The 18,797-nt window shown below is 40.8% G+C and overlaps 1 protein-coding gene across 2 annotated transcripts in view; it reads left to right on the forward strand.

Annotated features, from left to right (window-relative positions):
• LOC137631557 (NADH dehydrogenase [ubiquinone] 1 alpha subcomplex assembly factor 4) overlaps positions 1 to 14,795 on the forward strand; it is a 45,417-nt gene extending 30,622 nt beyond the window's left edge. Inside the window, exons 5-7 of one of the 2 annotated variants that reach the window (XM_068363368.1) lie at positions 6,508 to 6,634; positions 7,640 to 7,883; positions 14,431 to 14,795. In XM_068363368.1, coding sequence (XP_068219469.1) covers positions 6,508 to 6,634; positions 7,640 to 7,821 — 309 coding nt within the window. In that variant the 3' untranslated portion in view covers positions 7,822 to 7,883; positions 14,431 to 14,795. Of the gene's footprint in view, positions 1 to 6,507; positions 6,635 to 7,639; positions 7,884 to 14,200 lie in introns of both variants that reach the window. The other variant, XM_068363367.1, reaches the window with a different exon arrangement.
• The last annotated feature ends 4,002 nt before the right edge of the window (positions 14,796 to 18,797 follow it).

The raw sequence follows: 18,797 nt of genomic DNA on the forward strand, positions 1-18,797 counted from the left end.
ATTACATACTTAGTAGGCTGTATTGTATAACTAATCATATAAAAAAAATGCACTATTAGTGACAATAACTTAACTATAATATGTGGAGTTCTGTTATAATGAAGTATGTATGTCAATAATAAAGATCTATCAAGTTTAATTAAGATTATTCAACATCTACTGTTGTGTGTCAACAAAATATCAGTCAATTTTCGTGCAATCAATTCGTGAATGAACCTACAGCAACCTGTTCTCTTCCTCTCTGTATCTGCATTCATCATGATTAGTTTTGTACTGTAGTGTTTAGTCTTTCAGTTGCCATCATTCATAGCAGTGCTAGTGTCGTTATGGCATCACCTAAGGACTTGGGCATAATGAGCCACTTCAGGTTACCAGAGGATACCTCTGGGACATTCAAGGCAATCTACAAGGAGTGTGCTTGTGGTATATCATGCTGCAGAAAGGTTTGGATGGTGCACCAAAGCTTATGACAAAAACATTCTTAATGACATGCTAGAATTTTATGAGCCATTTGAGGAGACCACTGACTGTGCCCAAAGACAGAACTCTGTTTCCGCTAGCCTAGTCATTCCGTATGTGCAAGGGCTCAAGTTTCACCCAGAGAAAATGTAATCTAAGTATAACAATGGTTTGGCTTTTGGATTGAAGAGGTCATTACAGGAACGCTTCCAGGTATATGAAGAAAGGAAAATATATGAAATGGCAATCAATCTTGATCCAAGATTTAGATTAAATTGTTTTTCTAAAGAAGAGGAAAAGGGGAATCTACTGTCATAACCACAACCCAGTTTATGTCCAAAGATATTACAGCTCATGCAAACTTGGATCATGTCACAGACTATACAGAAGGTACACCAGGACCTTGTTCAACTGAACCAACAAGGAAGAAACTGTTCAGTTCAGCAGTCAACAGATGTAATGCAGATTCAGGAGTCTATTAGTATTGAATTTCAAAGATATCTGAGTCAGCCATTCATTTCTGAAGAGAGGGATGTGCTAGCATACTGGAAAGACTACAGAGAAAGCTTTTCAGCTCTTGCTAAGATGGCTCAAAATTACCCATCAGTCCTTGCTTCTTCTGCCCCAGTAGAAAAAATTTTCATTATCGCAGGAAAAATTTTTCGCCCAGACAGATGATGTCTTACTGGCAAGAGTTTTGAGTGTGATGTTTGTAAAATGCAATGATAAATCCTACAGGTAGATAATAGAGAAATGGTACTAATCATATCAAAAGAGAAGTATAATTTTATTTAGAACTTTTCTGAAAAGTATAATTTTATTTAGAACTTTTCTGAAAAGTATAATTTTGTTTAAAGTATTTCTGAACAACATAATTTTGTTTAAATTATTCTGAACAGCTTCCTCTTTTTTTTTTTTTTTTTTTTCTTGGAGTGAAAATATGTTTGTATTACAGTGTAAAGAATAACATCGTAAAATTCAATTGAAAAATAAAATTCTATTACCTTAAGCTGTGGGAGACCAATTTTGATAACTTATTCATTTAGTCCTATAACTATTGCTTCACCTCCTTTCGGCCCTATGGGCTAAGGTTCACGGACATACCTGTGAGAACTACTCGGGGATATCCTTTTGGGAGGCATCTCTTTATAAAGACTGCTACAGTTTAACAACAAATTTTCTCTCCAATATATATTTGCATGCAAAGTTTCATTAGATATTTGCTACCAATTTTAAATCAAACATATTAAAGATAATACAGTAATAGAAAATCTGATGAAATGTATTTGTACTTGGACTGTACTTAAGTAGATCGTCAAGTACTTGGACTTAAGTCGCGGGCAAATCTTCTGTACTTGTACTTGTATCTGTACTTATTCTTTTTCTCAGTACTTGTACTTGTCCACAAGTAGTCTCATGTACTTGGATCCATACCCGAGACCAACTACCCCGCTCACACCAGCACTAGTAAACAATCATCACTTTTTATTTTGTCTAGGTAGAGTAAAGACGTAGTCTTGCTCTCCCGTCAAAACCTTTTAATCGGTTTACAATAAAAAGTAAGTTTCTTTCCCTTCGGATGGCGAACTTCCCGTTCATGTAAACTCCGTTGCTTCCTTTAGGGAAGCAACGGCGCCCACTTCCGAGGAAAGTCTTTTGTTGCCGCTTATGGCAACTCCTACCTTGCTCTGAAGCTTTTGTGTCTCCCCCATTAAGGAATGATTCTGAGAGTGCTTCAGTTTGCTGCAGCACTCTCTGCTTCTGCTCACCTTCATTTCTGCAGCTTCGGCGTAGGAATGAGAGCAGTGGCAGACTAGTTCCCTTTGAGGTGTTCTAGTCGGGGTGATCCCTTCAGTGTGAACCCAAAAGCTAACTTCTGCTATGTTTCACTGGCAGCACTCAGTGTCAAACTTCTACTTGAGCTCAACTCGTTGATGGGAAGCAGAGAACGCTGCCTTTATAGGTCTGCCTCCAGGTGTTGTACAACTTTCTCTTTCGAGGGAGAGTTACCCTCCATCAGCCACTGTTCAGCAATCTTCCTGGTTGTGGAGAGAATTGCCGACAGTGCCAATAGAGCTTGGTTACCTTTCCAGCCCGCGGGAGAGAGTGCCTTCGCCTGGGTGATTTCCCCCTCGAGGGATTCCTCTAGCGGGAATTGGATTTGTCCATGCTCCGCCTTTCCTCTTCAGAGCAAAGCCCTTTGGAGCTTGGCGATGCAGGAGTTGGGTTACTGCTTGCAGTTCCTGCTCATCGCCGCTGTACCCTCAGGGTACAATACAAGTTGTTCTCAACTTCCAAACTGCTGACCGCCACCTCCCCTATTGCAAAGTCATGTAAGATTTAAAACTTCCGGGTTATTGTTGACATCGTGTCTTTGGGCACAATAAAGCTCTTAGAGCTTTGTGAAGCCAGTTCCTTCAGGACCTGTGCCTCATGCTTTCTACCTCTTTTAGGGAGAAATGGCTGTTCTTCAAGTCCAGCACAGCCTTATTCGTTCCCTTCCAAGGGGACGACATAAGGCTACTCACCAACCCCTGCGGGTAGGTGATATGAACATTCAAGTACTGTACTTTGCAAACACCTTAGTTTTGCAGAGAAGTCATGTGCAGTGTTGCGCACACACCCACTGAGCTCCAGTAAGGTGGGTGGGTGAGCATTTCTGCCTGACTAAGCTCTGCGAGCAACTCGGGTTGCTTGCTTTAGTACCCTTGGCGAGTTTGTAAGACCCTACTCGCCAGCGTGCTACTTCGATAGCTGCATAGCTTCAGCTTACTGTTGCCTCAAGTGTGTGCTACTTTGCAGAGCTTCAGCTTTCTGTTGCCTCAGATGGAGCTTCAGCTGACTGTTGACTCAAGCATACGTTACTTCGGTAGCATGCAGAGCTTCAGCTTGTTGTCGACTCAAATGCACGCTACCAAAATAGTGCGCACTTACTCACTTTTTATGTACCCATCCTTGCAGGTAATAATGTAGTCAGATATCTCCTCGCCAGCATTTGCTGGCGCTCATGAGCAATTGCTAGCGGTCGCTGGTGCTCATGAGTGATTGCCAGCGGTCGCCAAGGCTCGCAGGCCTTCACTAGTGCTTACTGATACTCACCAGCGCTCGCTAGCATTTGCTGGCGCTTTCCAGCGCTCGCTAGAGAGGTGGGACAAATCTACCTTGTGTTTGTGGTCTTTGCAGCCTGGGTCAACAAAACCCTTACATGTAAAACTACACTTCTTCATTGGAAACTCCTTTCCTTGAGAAGGTTTACACAATTACACACGTTCACTATCTCCCCATAAAGGCTGAAAAGAACTCTTTCAGTTGTGCATGAGGGCTCACCAAGATAAAACCTCAGGGTTATTTCCGCAAATACAGTATACAGTACTGCCGATCACTCGCAGAAACCACATGCCATCATTGAGCCACTGGGGCACAACGAGTCTTGATAGACGCCGAGTTTGGTGAAAAGTAATCCTTGCGGATTACTTTCTTGGGCTTGTTTCCCTACGGAAAGGAAAGCTCTTTGTAGCACCCACAATGGTTTAGTGAGAAATATCCTTGTACGGTTTTTTTTTGCAAGCCTCTAATCCCAAGGAATAATGTCAGCTTCTGCTTATGTTTACGAACCACAGTGAGCAAGTATTCACTTACGGAGATGCTTGTCCAGTCCTACAAGGTGGGCAGGCAGGCATGTAATACCATTGTAAGTTTGATTGCTGCGCTAGCTTTATATACCTTTTATAGATGCATACACGCTCATGAACATGGAACAAAGCTACAGCTAGTTGACAATCAATTTCTTTGGACAATACAGTAATGTGACGATTCGTCGCACATACATTATTCCCGCAAGCAGGCTCAGGGTCATTTTCCAACACTTTCCCGGAGGCAAAGAAAGTAGGCTTGCGCAACCGCTTGTGGGTAAGCAATCTTTTCTGCCGTGAAGAAATAGGTACAATCATACAATTAGAACTTCCTTCCAATAAATAATTTTTTTTCAATGTTTATATTCCTTATGGGAAGTCAGGTTATGCCTGACCCCCCTACCTTCGTAACCAGACATTAGTAGTTTACCCTCGAGCAGACTCTTCCTTCTTTCCAGCCAGTTCCTAATTAACTTTGGGATTGGCCATCTTTGTGTTTAAAATAAATAGACTCTGAAACTTTGCATAAACGAATCTGTCCCCTGAGAGGGAACATTTGGAACTTATGCTAGTCTTGCCAATTGGAAGCAAAGAATACTAACTTATTTGTCATTTTTAAGGGATCTAGGCCCTAGAAAAAAATCTTGATAGCAAACATTTATCAATGTTCACCAATCAACGGATGGAACAAATCTTTTCTGCTGTGCCCGTGGGTTTGTCCCACCTCGCCTGTCTGTGTTACTGGTAACATAGATGGACTTATGCAGATTTTACCTGTCCACTGATGGATTGAAGATACGTCTCGATCGTGCCTTTAAAAAGAAGTTGTGGGTAATCTATTGTTAGCGACCAGTCTCTTATTTGACAGCAATCACTAAGGTGAATTCCCTGTAATTCCATCTTCCTCCATGGAATACTAGCTACTCTGGTATTACTGATCTGTAAGCATACTTACACGGCCAACTCCCATTGGAGGACAGGATTTCCTCCTCCTACAGAGTAAGTGGTTGTACACAGTTCCACGCCTCGATATCAATCAACTTGAGATGTTGATGTGCTAGACAATCTCTCGGGACTAACAGAGGAAATTGACCTTACGCTTGAGAGTCAAGGTGACTGGTTCCTCTCATTGGAACTTGTTAGCTATCCTGCTGGGCAGTCAGCCGACTAGGTAGCTTAGAGCCCATTCAATTTTCTGATGAATCGGAGAGGATATTATTTCCTCGCAGACGGGCTTCTCGTCTTCCCGTCATCATCCCCTTGCTGACGTAGCCAGGAATGTCAACACATTCCTGACATTCAAAATACTATAACTTCTCTATGACGCAGATGTTAGAAGCGGCCATGTGGAAGTGGCAGACAGTGGCCACCGCCTACTACCTGCAAGACATAACCCACAGCAACTTGGATAATTTTACCCAAAGTTTTGTAATGGCTGCACAAAATGTGGTCAGAACACCTCGGCTCCCTTGTAGGACAATTAGCAGTTGGTTGAGGGCAGATGTTACTTGTAAGTCTAGTATGAATGTGTGAGGGACTGGCTACTTCCTATCTCATCCTACCCTTTCTTGGGGCTCAGCATCCGAGGAACTCTGCAAGCTGTCCTCCTCTGACTGCAGATAAATACCATGCCCTTTGTGCATCTTAATATATGTTGATATATTTGTTATGCCCCTATCCTCCTAGCGAGGTGGAGTCTGTCGATGTCTAGGGGAACTGAGGAGCTTCTCTCCAAATTTAAGCTTACCTGGGCAAGTCCCATTCCTAAATTTTACGCTAGCACTGATTTCCCAGGCCGTCATCCTTTAGGATCATGAGGTGTTACGGTTCCCTCTAAACAGCTCGTGCATAGCACAGAGGGACATCCTAGAACAGTTTCCAGCCAGTTGATTTTATGGACTTCCACCCACCATGAGACGAGTCTCCTATGTAAAGAACGTAAGGTTTGTATATAGTGTCCGAACAAGTGAAAAATTTTGAATAATTTGTATTTTTCCTAACTATACAAACCTGAAGTTCTTTACACATACTGGTCCTGCCATCACCTTTCCCCAGAAGTCCTGTTGCAATTGCAAAGAGATTATTGTTTTCTAGTGCTGGTGTGAGCCGGCTGCTTAGTCTACTCCCTCTACCCTCCTCCGCTAGGGTAGTTACATCCTACAAAAGCTTTAATGGCTGGTTTCTGCTACTGTCAAAATGGTACTCCTATGTAAAGAGATTTAGGTTTGTGCTGTATAGTTAGGAAAAATACAAATTATTCCAAATTTGTCTTACTGTATTTATTCTTACATTACAAAATTAAAGTAAAAAGAGTATTTCAATTACCATATCTGATAAAAAGAAATTGCAAATAGCATATAGTTTTAGATATTTTTACTTAGGATGTTGTTTTTATATCCTTTATTTGTTCATATAGAAAGTTCCCTATGGCAAGATTACCCTTCGAGATGCTATGGAGGCCATAAGCAAACACCAACAAGACCCTCAGTTATGGACTGCCAAGAAGGTATCATATGAATACAAGATTGATACAGGAGTAGCTGGTAATTATATTTTTTATGTTAGATAGTACTGTACATGTTTTTATAATTTATTAATTTATTTTGGTATGATTGGTTTGACAAGATGTATTTTTTATTGAGTTGTATTTCAAGTACTGTATTATGAAAATACAGTACAATACTGTGTACTGTTCTAATTTTTTACTGAATTATGTTGAATGAACTAAAAGAATAGGCTAACCAAGAGCATTGATTTGTATTTTTTAATTGCTAACTTACTTTGTAATAAATATTGTTAGAGGGATGCTAGGTGGGTGAAAAGCAAGTTTAAAAGTTTCGAAAAGAAGGAAGAAACGTAACAAAATATATTGCTGGCTAGTTTTTTATTTATAAAAGAGATGCTTGAATGAAAGGTTTTTTTTAACTAAAAAGTATGAAGTGGTACATGGTAATGGAGTCTGTGTAGGATGGTTGAAGCAGTGAATATGAGCTTTGTCTGTATGTATATGAAACAGTTGATGTGTAAGCATTCTGTAAGGGGAGTATGTCTTCATTTTAGCTATTGAACACTGCAGGTGCTTTTTCTCTAGCCACCTCTTTCAGAGTAAACAAGTTATTTAGGAAAATAATATTGAGTCGGCCATTTGATAGTTGCTATTAATTTGGTGTTCTAGTTGAACTATTACAGTATTATAATTACTACAGTTATATTTTTTAGACTACCTAAGACATTACTTGATACCAAAATATTTAGTGTCTATTATAAGCTAATATCTGGAGTGAATAAGTGATGAATAGCAATATAGCTAAAGATACTATTTTATTCCAGTAGATTATGTACAGTATGTTTTTTAATTGTAGACTATAGGTTGTATGGACGTGATTGATTTTATAGTTGAATCTTATACTGACTAGATTCAACCCTTTCAGTGTTGTAGAAGAGTGTAGTTCTTTCTCTAAAGAGTTTTATTTTTATTTTTAAGCATTTTGTAATTAATTTATTTTCTGAATTAAATCACTTGATTAAGTATTCCTTGTATTTTTCAGAGAAAATGCTCACTTATTTCCGAACATTCCTTCTTGTGATACCAGGTGAGCAAAAGGTCACTAGAGCTATGTTGAGCTTTAGCCCAATGAATGCTCCATTGTACCTAAACCAATTGCCGAGTGGGAAAAAGGATGAATCAAAAACTGAAGAAAAAACTAGCGAGAAGACTTCGAAGAGTTGAATAAAGATTATTAGATCTTCTATTTATGAATGCTGTTATTTTGGCATGGACACAAATGAAATGTAAGTAGAAAACAGTGAAAACTTTGCATTTAGAATACTGTATGATAGTTGATGTTGGTTTGCTAATAATTGTCTTTGGCTTTGGGTAGTGTTCTGCTACATTGAATGTGTTGCAGTACAGTTCAAAATTATTTAGGACCAATTTTGCATAGTTCACTCTTGTTTGATGCCCAATATAGAGGATTGTGGTTGTCTATGTGGTAACGTCTTTGCCTGGTTATCACCAGACTGGAGTTCGAGTCCCGCTCAAACTAGTTAGTTCCTTTAGTCGCTGCAACCTAACCATCTTTGTGAGCTAAGGATAGGGGGTTTGGGGGAGTCATCAGCAGCCTTTTCCAGGCCCTCCCTGGTCTTAGCTTGGGTGGAGCAGGGCTTGGGCACTTATATGTATATATGGTCAGTCTCTAGGGCATTTCCCTGCATGGTAGGGCAATGTCACTGTCCCTTGCCTCTGCCATTAATGAGCGAAAAAGAAGAAGAAGTAGGAGGATGTTATACCATGGAGTAGTGATTTAATGTTAAGTAGTTACTCTTTATGTACAAATGCTTTACTGTATTTTATAATAGCCTTATAGAGAGTCTTTGCAGTCCTCTAGGTACTCTACAGAATCTACATTTCAATTTCCACCTTCTGAAGTATGCATCCAGGATCCACCTCAACTTTAGTGGCTAACTGTTTTAATCTCAGCAATAGGATACATTTCCTGTAAAGTGAACATTTGATATTTTAACATTCTGGTTTAATGAGATATTTATTTCATTACAAACCCACTGCTTTGACAATATCTTGGATAGCTATTTAGGTAGGAGAGTTTCGTATTTCCTTAAAAGTAATTTGATCCAAAGCCTGTTTCATTATGAGAATATGTAGAGTGATGTAAGAATACTACTGTACTCAAGATTCAGAAGCTTATAAGGGATCATGAAACTTATTGAAATATTGTTACTATGGTTGTGGATTGCACTTTCTGGCTTGGTGTAGGATCTATTACATCCATAGTGCTATGTGTAGAAAGAATTAATAAGAACTATCAAAATGAGGAATTCAAGTCCCCCGTCCTCTCTTGGATTGTTGTAACCTGGCCTTCGAGTATTTTAAATGTTCAAGGTGGACATTTGACTTATGTCTTCTGTATAGAGTATTCTGTACTAAAGCTGAAGGAAATCTCCAAAGAGCAATGTTCTAAGATATAATTAACATAAATTTATCTTTTAAAGGTTAGAGGTGCTGAGACGGTCCTAATTTCATGGCCCCTAACCTAAACTTTATCCACTGGTGTTGCAAACATGTCTACATTCAGTCCACCTAACCACTTCCAAATTTCTAGACGTACAGGCACTTGAATTGGTTAAATTTTGACCCGTTGATGAAACAAAGATACCTCGAAAGATTAATAGGAGTGTGAAAATATGTATCTGTGACGTTTATTGAACACTTCTAATCTCCTTCCTTTATTTCTTCCAGAACTGTCAAGGGTATTTTTATAGGAAACTTTGTGAGAAATGTAAATTTGTTGAGGTCTGAGGCATCTAGAACTAGCCCCCATCCCTTTAATGCTTTTTGGACTACGAGTAACCTTTTGTAAAAGCCCGAAGCAGAGTTCGAGACCTCTTTTATCTCATCTTTTTCCAGAAGTTTCACAATTCCTAGTTTCGAAATACATGCCTTTGTTGTACAGTATTTGCTAGATAACTTGGAAATTACATTGTTTCCTTAAAGCAGGTAGATTGGAAGTTGAAGGAATCTTGTAACCTTCTTTGACTACAGCTAGCACCCGAAGATTAGGAGGCTCTCCCATTCATGATGAAAGGGGGAAAGTTTTTGTCCTATTAGTATTTGCAGGAATGGAACATTTTAGCGTTCTCTGGTAAGACCGATTCCAGTTGACTACTCCTCTGGAATGTCTATTAGAATAGAATCCAGATGTTTTGCTTCTCGTACAAAAGGAATTCCTTAAAGGAGAAAACTCTAAGGCTGTTAAAGCTTTTGAAACTTAATATATGAAACTTAGCTTTCACTAGAAAGGTACCTCAAAGCATCACTTGAGTCCTCGTACCCGTTTAAGAAATTAACTTATCAGTCTTACTAACATCCAAAACAGGATCCAAAATATGGGAAGAAATCAATGAATGTTTTTACACCTCAGAAACTGCCCTAAGCATAGAGCACATACTTGAAGTTTATGCATATTTATAAAATAGAAAATATTAATGAGAAATTTGATAATGAATAATTCTCAATCACAAAACACTAATTTTGTAAGAATAAGACTAAAAATAACTCTTACTATAGAATCTGCAAAGAAGAGTACTGTATTGTATTTCAAGAATACTATACTTTTTACATGTTACCCACAAACAACTTTTTTTTAGTAAACCAGCGTACAAACCTGTACCTAAAGTAATTAATTTATTAGCATTATTGTTGTCCTCAAGGAAGAAGATTAAATCTTAACCTAGAAGAAGATTTGGTAATTTATCAGTGTTAAATTTAAATAAGTCTAAATTTCTCGGTGGGATTGAAAGCTTCAATACTAAATGAGAACTAGAATTACATCTTTCTTTACATTTTTATAATAATTTATTGATTCCGTGATAGGCAGTATATTTCCATGCTAGGCGGTATATCTTAGCAATCCAATGCTTGCCAATGGTTACATAAGCAGATGAACAACCTGGTTGAGTAATGAGAACTTTGGGTGTGGAGGAAATGCCTCCCTAAATCTCGATGAAGTCACTGGCAGCAGGGTGACGGATTAGTTTTAAGGCAATAGACAAACTGTCTCTACGGCTACTACTCATGATGCCTGGCAGTTGATCTTACTTGAATTAGTATAGACTGGCAAGGGTCACTTGCCTTAGTTAGATAGAGACTGCGCATCACAAGGAACTGGTTATCCTTTAATGAATTTAGCCAATGAATCTATGGTTTTAGTCAGTGTATGGAAAGCAGAAATGACAGAATGGCCCCCAGTCCCAGGCGTAGTGGGGGATAAGAATCCCCTGGTTTATAAATCTAAAGAAAAATTGAAAATTGGAAATATAAATGTTACAATCATGAATCAGATTGGGAAGTTACAGGAAATGGAGAATGAATTTTTGAAATACAGTTTGGATATCTTGGCCCTTATACCAAGGCAATGCATATATCTACTCAGGAGAAACAGATGGAGTTGGAAGGGAAGGGGTAGGAATGATAACGACACCAAGAGAAGAAAAGCATTAACGGAATGTAGAGCTGTAAATAGTAGAATGATACTTGCAAAATTTAAATCAAAGCAGTGCAATATAAGTATTATAGTTTGGTATGCACCAACAAATGATTCCCCTGTTGAAACCTGGTAATGGGAGACGATCAAGAGGGAGGCAGAAAATTACTATAGATGGTAAAATAAGTTGAAGGATGGTGTTGAGAAGAGGTATGGTGGAAGAGAATGCCTTTGATAAAGGCATTGGAGAGGGCGTATCAGGCAACCAACCTCTTGACATAGGGATAATGGTGAGAAAGAAGTTTTTTGCTAGTCATCAAGCCGCCACATTTGTTTTGGTTGCAGTCTTTTCTGACTAGTGATCTGCTGGCTTAAATTTTCAGTCGAGCGATAGTAGGGCAATGTAAGGTGACCAAAAGCACTCAGGACATGTTTGATTTCCTTCTTATCACCAGGGAAACCCCTTCTGATTTTACTGCCGGTGTGAGTAGACATTCGGTTTGTCTCTTGTGGGTTTTGCATTTGATTCAGCTTGGAAGCTTGATTCTTAATAATAAGCACCATTCAGAATTATCCAACTTCCTGGAGTACAGCATTCACAGTAAAGAAGAATTGGACCGGGATTTGGACTTAAAGTTCTTCACCAGCATAGACCAGATCAACTGTCCTTTGATTTTGAATTGACCTTCTCCTTGTACATCTTGCAGCAAGGCGTAGAGAAGTCATGAAATTGGATGTGATAGCCATTCTTTGTGTGTTAAATGTAGGGAGTGAATTGTGTCCTGACTGACTTATGTGACTAATGTACGAATTGGTCTCTCAGCGAGACAGGTCCATGTAAACCTTAGACCACTTGAGCTAAGAAAATACTTTCTAAGCAAAGACTTAGGGAGGGTTCAGTGGATCGATCTGTATCAGGTAATCCTTCTAGGCCTTAGTTGACGAGATATTTGGAGGTGAGTATGACCATATGTCGATAGTTCTGAGGTGGTCAGCACGTCAGATGAGCAACGTGTCAGGTCTCCTTTCTCCTTGATGAATGTCGATTCTGTTTCCTGATTCATGGCTTTTGTAAGAGCTGGTCCAACATTGGGTGTGGTTGGGTCCAAAGTGTACTGGGCACTACTTCTGTAAAGGGTTTAAGGTTTAAAGGCTGCTTATGAATGGCAGAGGCAAGGGACAGTGACAATGCCCTATAAAGCAGGATAGCCTTAGAGACTGACCATATACAATATACATATGATCAGTGCCCAGAACCCCTCTCCACCCAAGCTAGGACCAGGGAGGGCCAGGCAATGGCTGTTGATGACTCAGCAGGTAGTCCAATAAGCTCCCCCCAAATCCCCCTCCTTATCTCACAAGTATGGTGAGGTTGCAAACACTGCAAGAACTACCAAATTTGAGTGGGACTTGAATCCCAGTCGGGGAGATCACCAGGCAGGGACATTTCCAATTGGCCACCTCGAACCTAATCTAGGAACTGGAGAAGTCTTGTGTTTTCTCCGTTTGGGTTCTAAAATTGAATTTGATAACCTGACGATGTTGGGGTGTAAGGACTGGCTTCCTTATTCTTGGAATTGTAAATTGCGGATGGTTGAGCCTTTGGTAATAGGGAAGGGTGCCGAGAAGACCTGTGATCAGTCGAGCCTTCGTGTGTTTCGTCTTCATGTAAGTGATTTATCAAGGAAACCATGTTTTATTCATTTATATCATTATTCACTTCCTCCCAAGAAAATAATGAATAACATAAATAATGTTTCCCATACTCCTGGATCCCGGATCCCATGGTGAACCACAGACACTGTTGACGACCTCTGCTGATATAGGCAATCACACAGATTGCCTATATCAGGACATTTTGGTCCTGCACTTGTTACTTGCAATGATAGAGCCCCTGGCTCTGATGAAATTCCATATGTAGTAGGTAAAAATGTACCCTTTAGCACTGAATTATTTAATTTAAGTATTATTAACAGAGTATGACACGATCATAGTTACCCAACAGACTGGAAACTAGCCTAGCCATTATTTTAGCCTTTTTAAAACCAAATAAGGGTAAGTTTTTAGCAGAAAACTATTGACCAGTTGGATTGAAATCCTTGATGTCAAATCTTGGAAAAGATGGTCAATGCAAGAATGGTGGAGTACTTGAAGAAATAAGTTATGTTATCACTTATTCGGAGCTACTTCTAAACAGAGGTATTAGAGCACTGTAATAAAAAATGTTTGTCACCAAAATATTTATTTTTCTAGCATATAATTCAAGGCTTCTGGAACACCCCTGAAACTAAAAACTAAAGTGTTTAGTATATCCAAAGGCTACAAATTTCTGCTAATTTATAAGTACAGTACAGTATTGTGGTTTTGGTTTAACCAATTAAGATTTGGAACCAAGTTCCATATTCAAGAATTCTTTGTTTGATGTCGAGATATAATATGGGGTCTTGTCAAGTAACCTTACATTTGATAATTTTATTTGTAATTTATCCATTGGGGTATAGAATACCTAAATTTGTTAACATTAAGATTTAAAATATTATTCCATTTAAGGAGCACAAAAAACATTGTACAAGTGCCAGTTTTTAGGTTATTTGTGAAAGTTTAGTGATTAATTCTTGTGCCAGACTTAGTTTCTGAATAGAAAACAGATTACAGTACTTCATTCCTTTACAAATAGTCCTCAAACAATCATAAGGTAAAACTGTTCAAAGGCTTGTAAACTTAGCCAGGACCTCTCTTGTGGACACATTTTAAGTTTTTCTAGTCTCTTATGGTGTAGTGTTATGTTGGAGAAGATATCTTTAAATTTTATTCGTTGTTTTAAACCACTGCAATATTTGACTACTGTATAATAAAGCTGACTTTCTATGAAGTTATAGTTTGTTAAAAGTAGATAAAAAACTCATGTACATAACAGAAAATTATACAATTAAATTTTATTTACGTCTTCACATTTCAGCCTTACTGCGTTCTCTTTATAGTAAAAAAAAAAAAAAAAAAGCCGTCTGTCTTGCGTAGGAGTATAGTCCTCATTTTATTTAATATTAATGCTTGCTCATAATTGAGCTTAAAAATGGTTTAAATATTTTTTTTCTCCATTTTTCATAGGACAGTTGCTGGTCAGCATCCATCATCATCCTCATCTGTGATGTTGAGTTTACTACAATTCGTTCTGACAAAATAGTTTCCAGTTAATGACAAATATAAAATTTTTGTTTACTTACCATATTGCCATACTTCACTAATTATGATACTCGTTTCGATGTATGTGTAGAGAATTTAAACAATATTCAGAAGTACTGTTTGGCAGTTCATTATATATGTTTGCTTTTCTTCAGGAACTTCTTGGATGCCTATGTTAATGCATGAATATCCTCAAGTAATTACAAATTTCATAACCTTGGTCCTTTGTGCATCATGGAGGAGAACGTAAGTTTATCACATTTAAATTATTATAATACATAGAAGAAATATTTTTCTTTTTTTTTGAACAAGTAGAGTTGTACTTATTATGTAGCATTGTACAGTATATTTATATTTTTTAGAATTTTCAGTACTGACTTCTACTTTACAGGGACTATTTTGGTTCATGTTAAAGACAAAACTGTAAATAATTGTTGTAAAATCATTATTTTGTTAATTTATTGTTTATATGAATAACACATAAATGGTGCTGTTATTTCCCTTTATAATTGTAAAAATGTTTAGACTTCATAGCCTAAGAGAGTAATAGGAGTACAAACTGTAGGTAATGGAATTTATATTATAATTCCTATACTCTAAACTGTCTTACTACAACGAGATGAAAACAGCATTTCCTGTCAGTGATGGCTGAACATCTTTAAAATCATGTCACCTTTAATATTCAATGAATAACTTACTCTGAGCATACACCCCTCATGCACAAATATATTGTATATAGTAGCAGTTCATTGTGACATTACTTTTGGTAGAGCATTTTATAGTGCATTACTCAGGCTTTGGTAAACAGCAGTGCTGATACCCTCTTCATGGTAATTTCATTAATGATTTTAGGAGAAGACGTTGAGGTAGATAGTGAATGGTATGATTTATTGTGTTAGTTTCCATTTTATTTCTATGGAACAACTCAATGTTCATTGTGCTTCTTACTTAAAGCTTGGTTTAATACCCGTCTACCTAAAACTACAAAATTTCCTGTTTTCTTTCCTTTCCTTAGGCCGAGGCTTTTAGTGAATGAGAAAATCATGCACTTAATAGCAATTACCTCAAGATCATGCAGTTAATAACAAGTACCTCAAGGTTTATCCAATTGAATTCTTAGTCTATTTATTTCTTTCATCTCCCTTGCATGGTAGCCACGTTGTTTGCCTAACTCCATGTTGTATTTTATTCATACTAGAATATAGTCCAACGTCCCTTAATAGTACGCTTTCACTGAAGCTGGATATGGATGTTAAAACTTGAAGAGGTGGCAGTACTTTGCTGGCGGGTGGTGGCTAAGTCCCACAGACCGGATTGGCCACTCTGCTCCCACTTTGCCTTCAGCCACAGGATAGTACAGACGTACTTCAGACTGCTTTAATCTTTTGCTTTTTATTGCAGATAAATGTTGGCAAATCATTGTGTGCAAGAAATTTTTAGAAGGGAAGTTTGATCTTTAGTTATTTCCCCATAACTTTATTCTTGCACTGAATGTAGTGCCCTAGACTGAATGCGGCTACAGCACTTTGCCCGAAAAAGATCAACAACTTAGCTGTGTTTCCAATGATCCCTCCAAGTGTACGTGAGGACGGTATACTCAGCACTGAGTGGTACGTGTCAAGATCATACCCAAGTGATAATGCTCCTGTTATCGGCTGTCGCGTAGAGACCAAGCACTCATATCCTCGTCTGGGATAGAGGGCACCGCCCTCTTTCAACAGTTCCCAAGAGACGACTTGATCACTGCCAAGAAAGATGACAGCTCAGCAGAGGCCTTATGGTGAGCTAGCTCCTCCCTCATATAAATGGCATGAGGATGTAAACAGACTTTGTTCCGTAACTGAAATACAAACCACGCTTTTTAATAGGGGTATTACTTTCGGCGTAGCTGAAATGACGAGCCATTAATTTTTAATGAGGGTTAACTACCCACACCGCTAGTTAGCAGGGGGTAGGGAGGGTAGCTTTCTACCGCTCCCCCCTCACACACCTGTGATTGAGCTCACTTTGCTTTCGGCTCGGATGGTGAACGGACGTTGCCGCTCTTCATCCTCGCCGAATATTGGCAGCTATTAATGACTTTTGTTTTTTCTTTTTCTCTTAGTGTGCGTGTGTGAAGTTGACTTCTGCGACCATGCACACCTGCCCTGGAATGTCCGGCTGCCCTTGTGGGACACATATGTCGGCGGTGGAGACTGATCCTCACACCCTTTGCCCTTCATGCAGAGGTCAACAGTGTGATAGTGTTAATAAGTGCAATGAGTGTCGGGAGTGGTCTTCCTACCAGGGGGAGAGGTTTGCGCGCCGACGGAAGAAATCCAAGCGGGAGATTTCTTCTTCAAAGATTTCTTTAAAGGAAGAAAAACCCAAGGCCTCTTCTTCCGTCTCCCAACCCTCCTCCGAAGCTCCTACTCGTTCGGTCTCTTACGAGAAACCATTGAGTAGTAGCGTAGACCAAGTTATTATGGCCAACCCCGGTTCTCGAGAGATGATGTTGCTTCCCCTAGTGAAGCAGCTCCATCTCTCCCCCCCCGGGTGAGGCCTTGTCACTAACTCCCCTCTTACAGATTTGGTCTTCCTTGGGGCTTACGGGTCCGCCCTCAAAGGAAGCCTTGCTGCAGTTCATCCGCATGGGTGCTTCTGTTAAGCAGTCATCGTCGCCGTCAGAGGTAGATCCCCTGATCCTTGTCGACATGGTTGTGTCAGAGGTGTCTCATGTGGTTTCATCCATATCCTCTGCCACTCCAGACTCTACAGCGGTTGCTGCTGACTTAGTTTCCCCCGTTTCTGATCATCCTCCGAGGAGGAAATTAAGTTCGTCTGTCTCTCCTGCAAGTGTTTCTCCCCCTCGGGAGAGTTTACATAGAGACTCCTCTTCGGAGGACTGCTGCGGCACATGGTCAGCTTGCTGATCCAACGGCTCCCAGAGGGTGCATCCGTCGGAGGGCACGCCTTCCCCTTCGCCTTAGAGGTCTCTTGTCGTCGCTGCAGTCCCCTGCAGAGGAGCCTCTGCTGCATTCAGATCTTCATACATCAATCATCACTGCTCCTGCAACCAGTCTTGTGACTTCGGTCCTGGACCTCTCTGCCGACCGTTTGCAATACCCTTCGGTGGATGGTTGCCCTTACATAGGGCACTCCGACCATCCATCCTCCAGACCTGCCGACCTACCATCACCATTCCTGTCACCGGTAGAGCCTACTGTAGCTCTACCAAAGTGCGCAGCTGCGCGACATCGCCCTGCAGCTCGCCATCCGACAGACCTTCAGTGCTCACCATTAGCTCGTCAAACTACTCGTCACTCTACAGCGCTTCGGCGCGCCCCTTCACCTGCTCGCCCTCACAGAAGGCAGCAGACTCATGTGCGCCAACGTTCACCTGCATGTCTGCGCTCTCCTGCGCCACGCGGCCACTTCACCTGCGCTCACACCCCCAGGGTCGCTCACGTGCCAGCGCGCTTGCACTCTCCTGCGCGCCAGCGCCCTCCTGTGCCTACGCGCCCTGCGCCCATGATCTTCTACGCGCCCTGCGCCCATGATCTCCTACGCGCCCTGCGCCCACCTGCACGCCAACGCTCGCCTATGCGCCAGCGCTCTCCTGCACGCCCTTACTCTCACCTACGCACGTGCGCCAACACTTCAACGCGCCCCCGTCAATGTTCTCCCGCGCGCGAGCACCAATATTCTCCCGCGCGCGTGCAGGGGCGCATAATCTACACCCGGCAAGGTCGCCATTGGGCTCATTCCCCTCCCCGCAAACGCATTCCAGCGCACCTTGCGGGAGAAGGGAAACAAGCAGAGGGATTCAGGATCCCTAAACTGCCTTCTAAGGCGGACCCACATATTACAGTGACTCCTCGTAGGGAACCTTCGGTCCCTTTCCCTTCAGGGCATCTGTCTGACAGTGCATCCGTCAGTCACCAGCCTTGGTTCAGTGCCTTAGTCAGAGCTGTAACACAGGCTTTCAAGCCAGTCCTGTCTGACCCCTCATCAGAGCAACCTATAGCTCTGGACTTAAGACACGGAACCATGGCTTCCTGTACCCCTTTGAAGAGGAAAATAGGAGTTTCTGACGCGGTCACTTCCCCGAGGGCGAAGCTGACTCTGTGCAGACCATCAAGGCAAGTTCTTCCAGTTTCTCAGGGATGCTCTCCCTCCCTGTCGGACGAAGACCATCCGTCGCCAAGGGAACCGCGCGAGAAGACACACACTTCCATCGTACCAATGGAGGAAACCTCTTCCACGGAGAGTTCCCCGCAATCTGAGAACAGGAGGGACATGACACACAGGCCTTCGATGTTGGAGTCTTATCTCCTTCCTCGGAAGGAGTCCAAAGACTCCAAGACTCTACCAAAGTCCTCCACTAGGGCTAGAACGGAGAGAGCCAGCCACTCGAGGAATGTCCTTGACTCACCCCAAGAAGAGCTCTTGGGATAAAAGGAGATTTCACTGCGAGTCCTACATCATGAGGAGACCAACAAGAATCAGAAGATGCATTCTGGCAGGTTCTGACTCTCTCGAG

This window comes from Palaemon carinicauda, chromosome 40 (assembly GCF_036898095.1).
Source record: "Palaemon carinicauda isolate YSFRI2023 chromosome 40, ASM3689809v2, whole genome shotgun sequence".
NCBI classification, from domain to species: domain Eukaryota; kingdom Metazoa; phylum Arthropoda; class Malacostraca; order Decapoda; family Palaemonidae; genus Palaemon; species Palaemon carinicauda.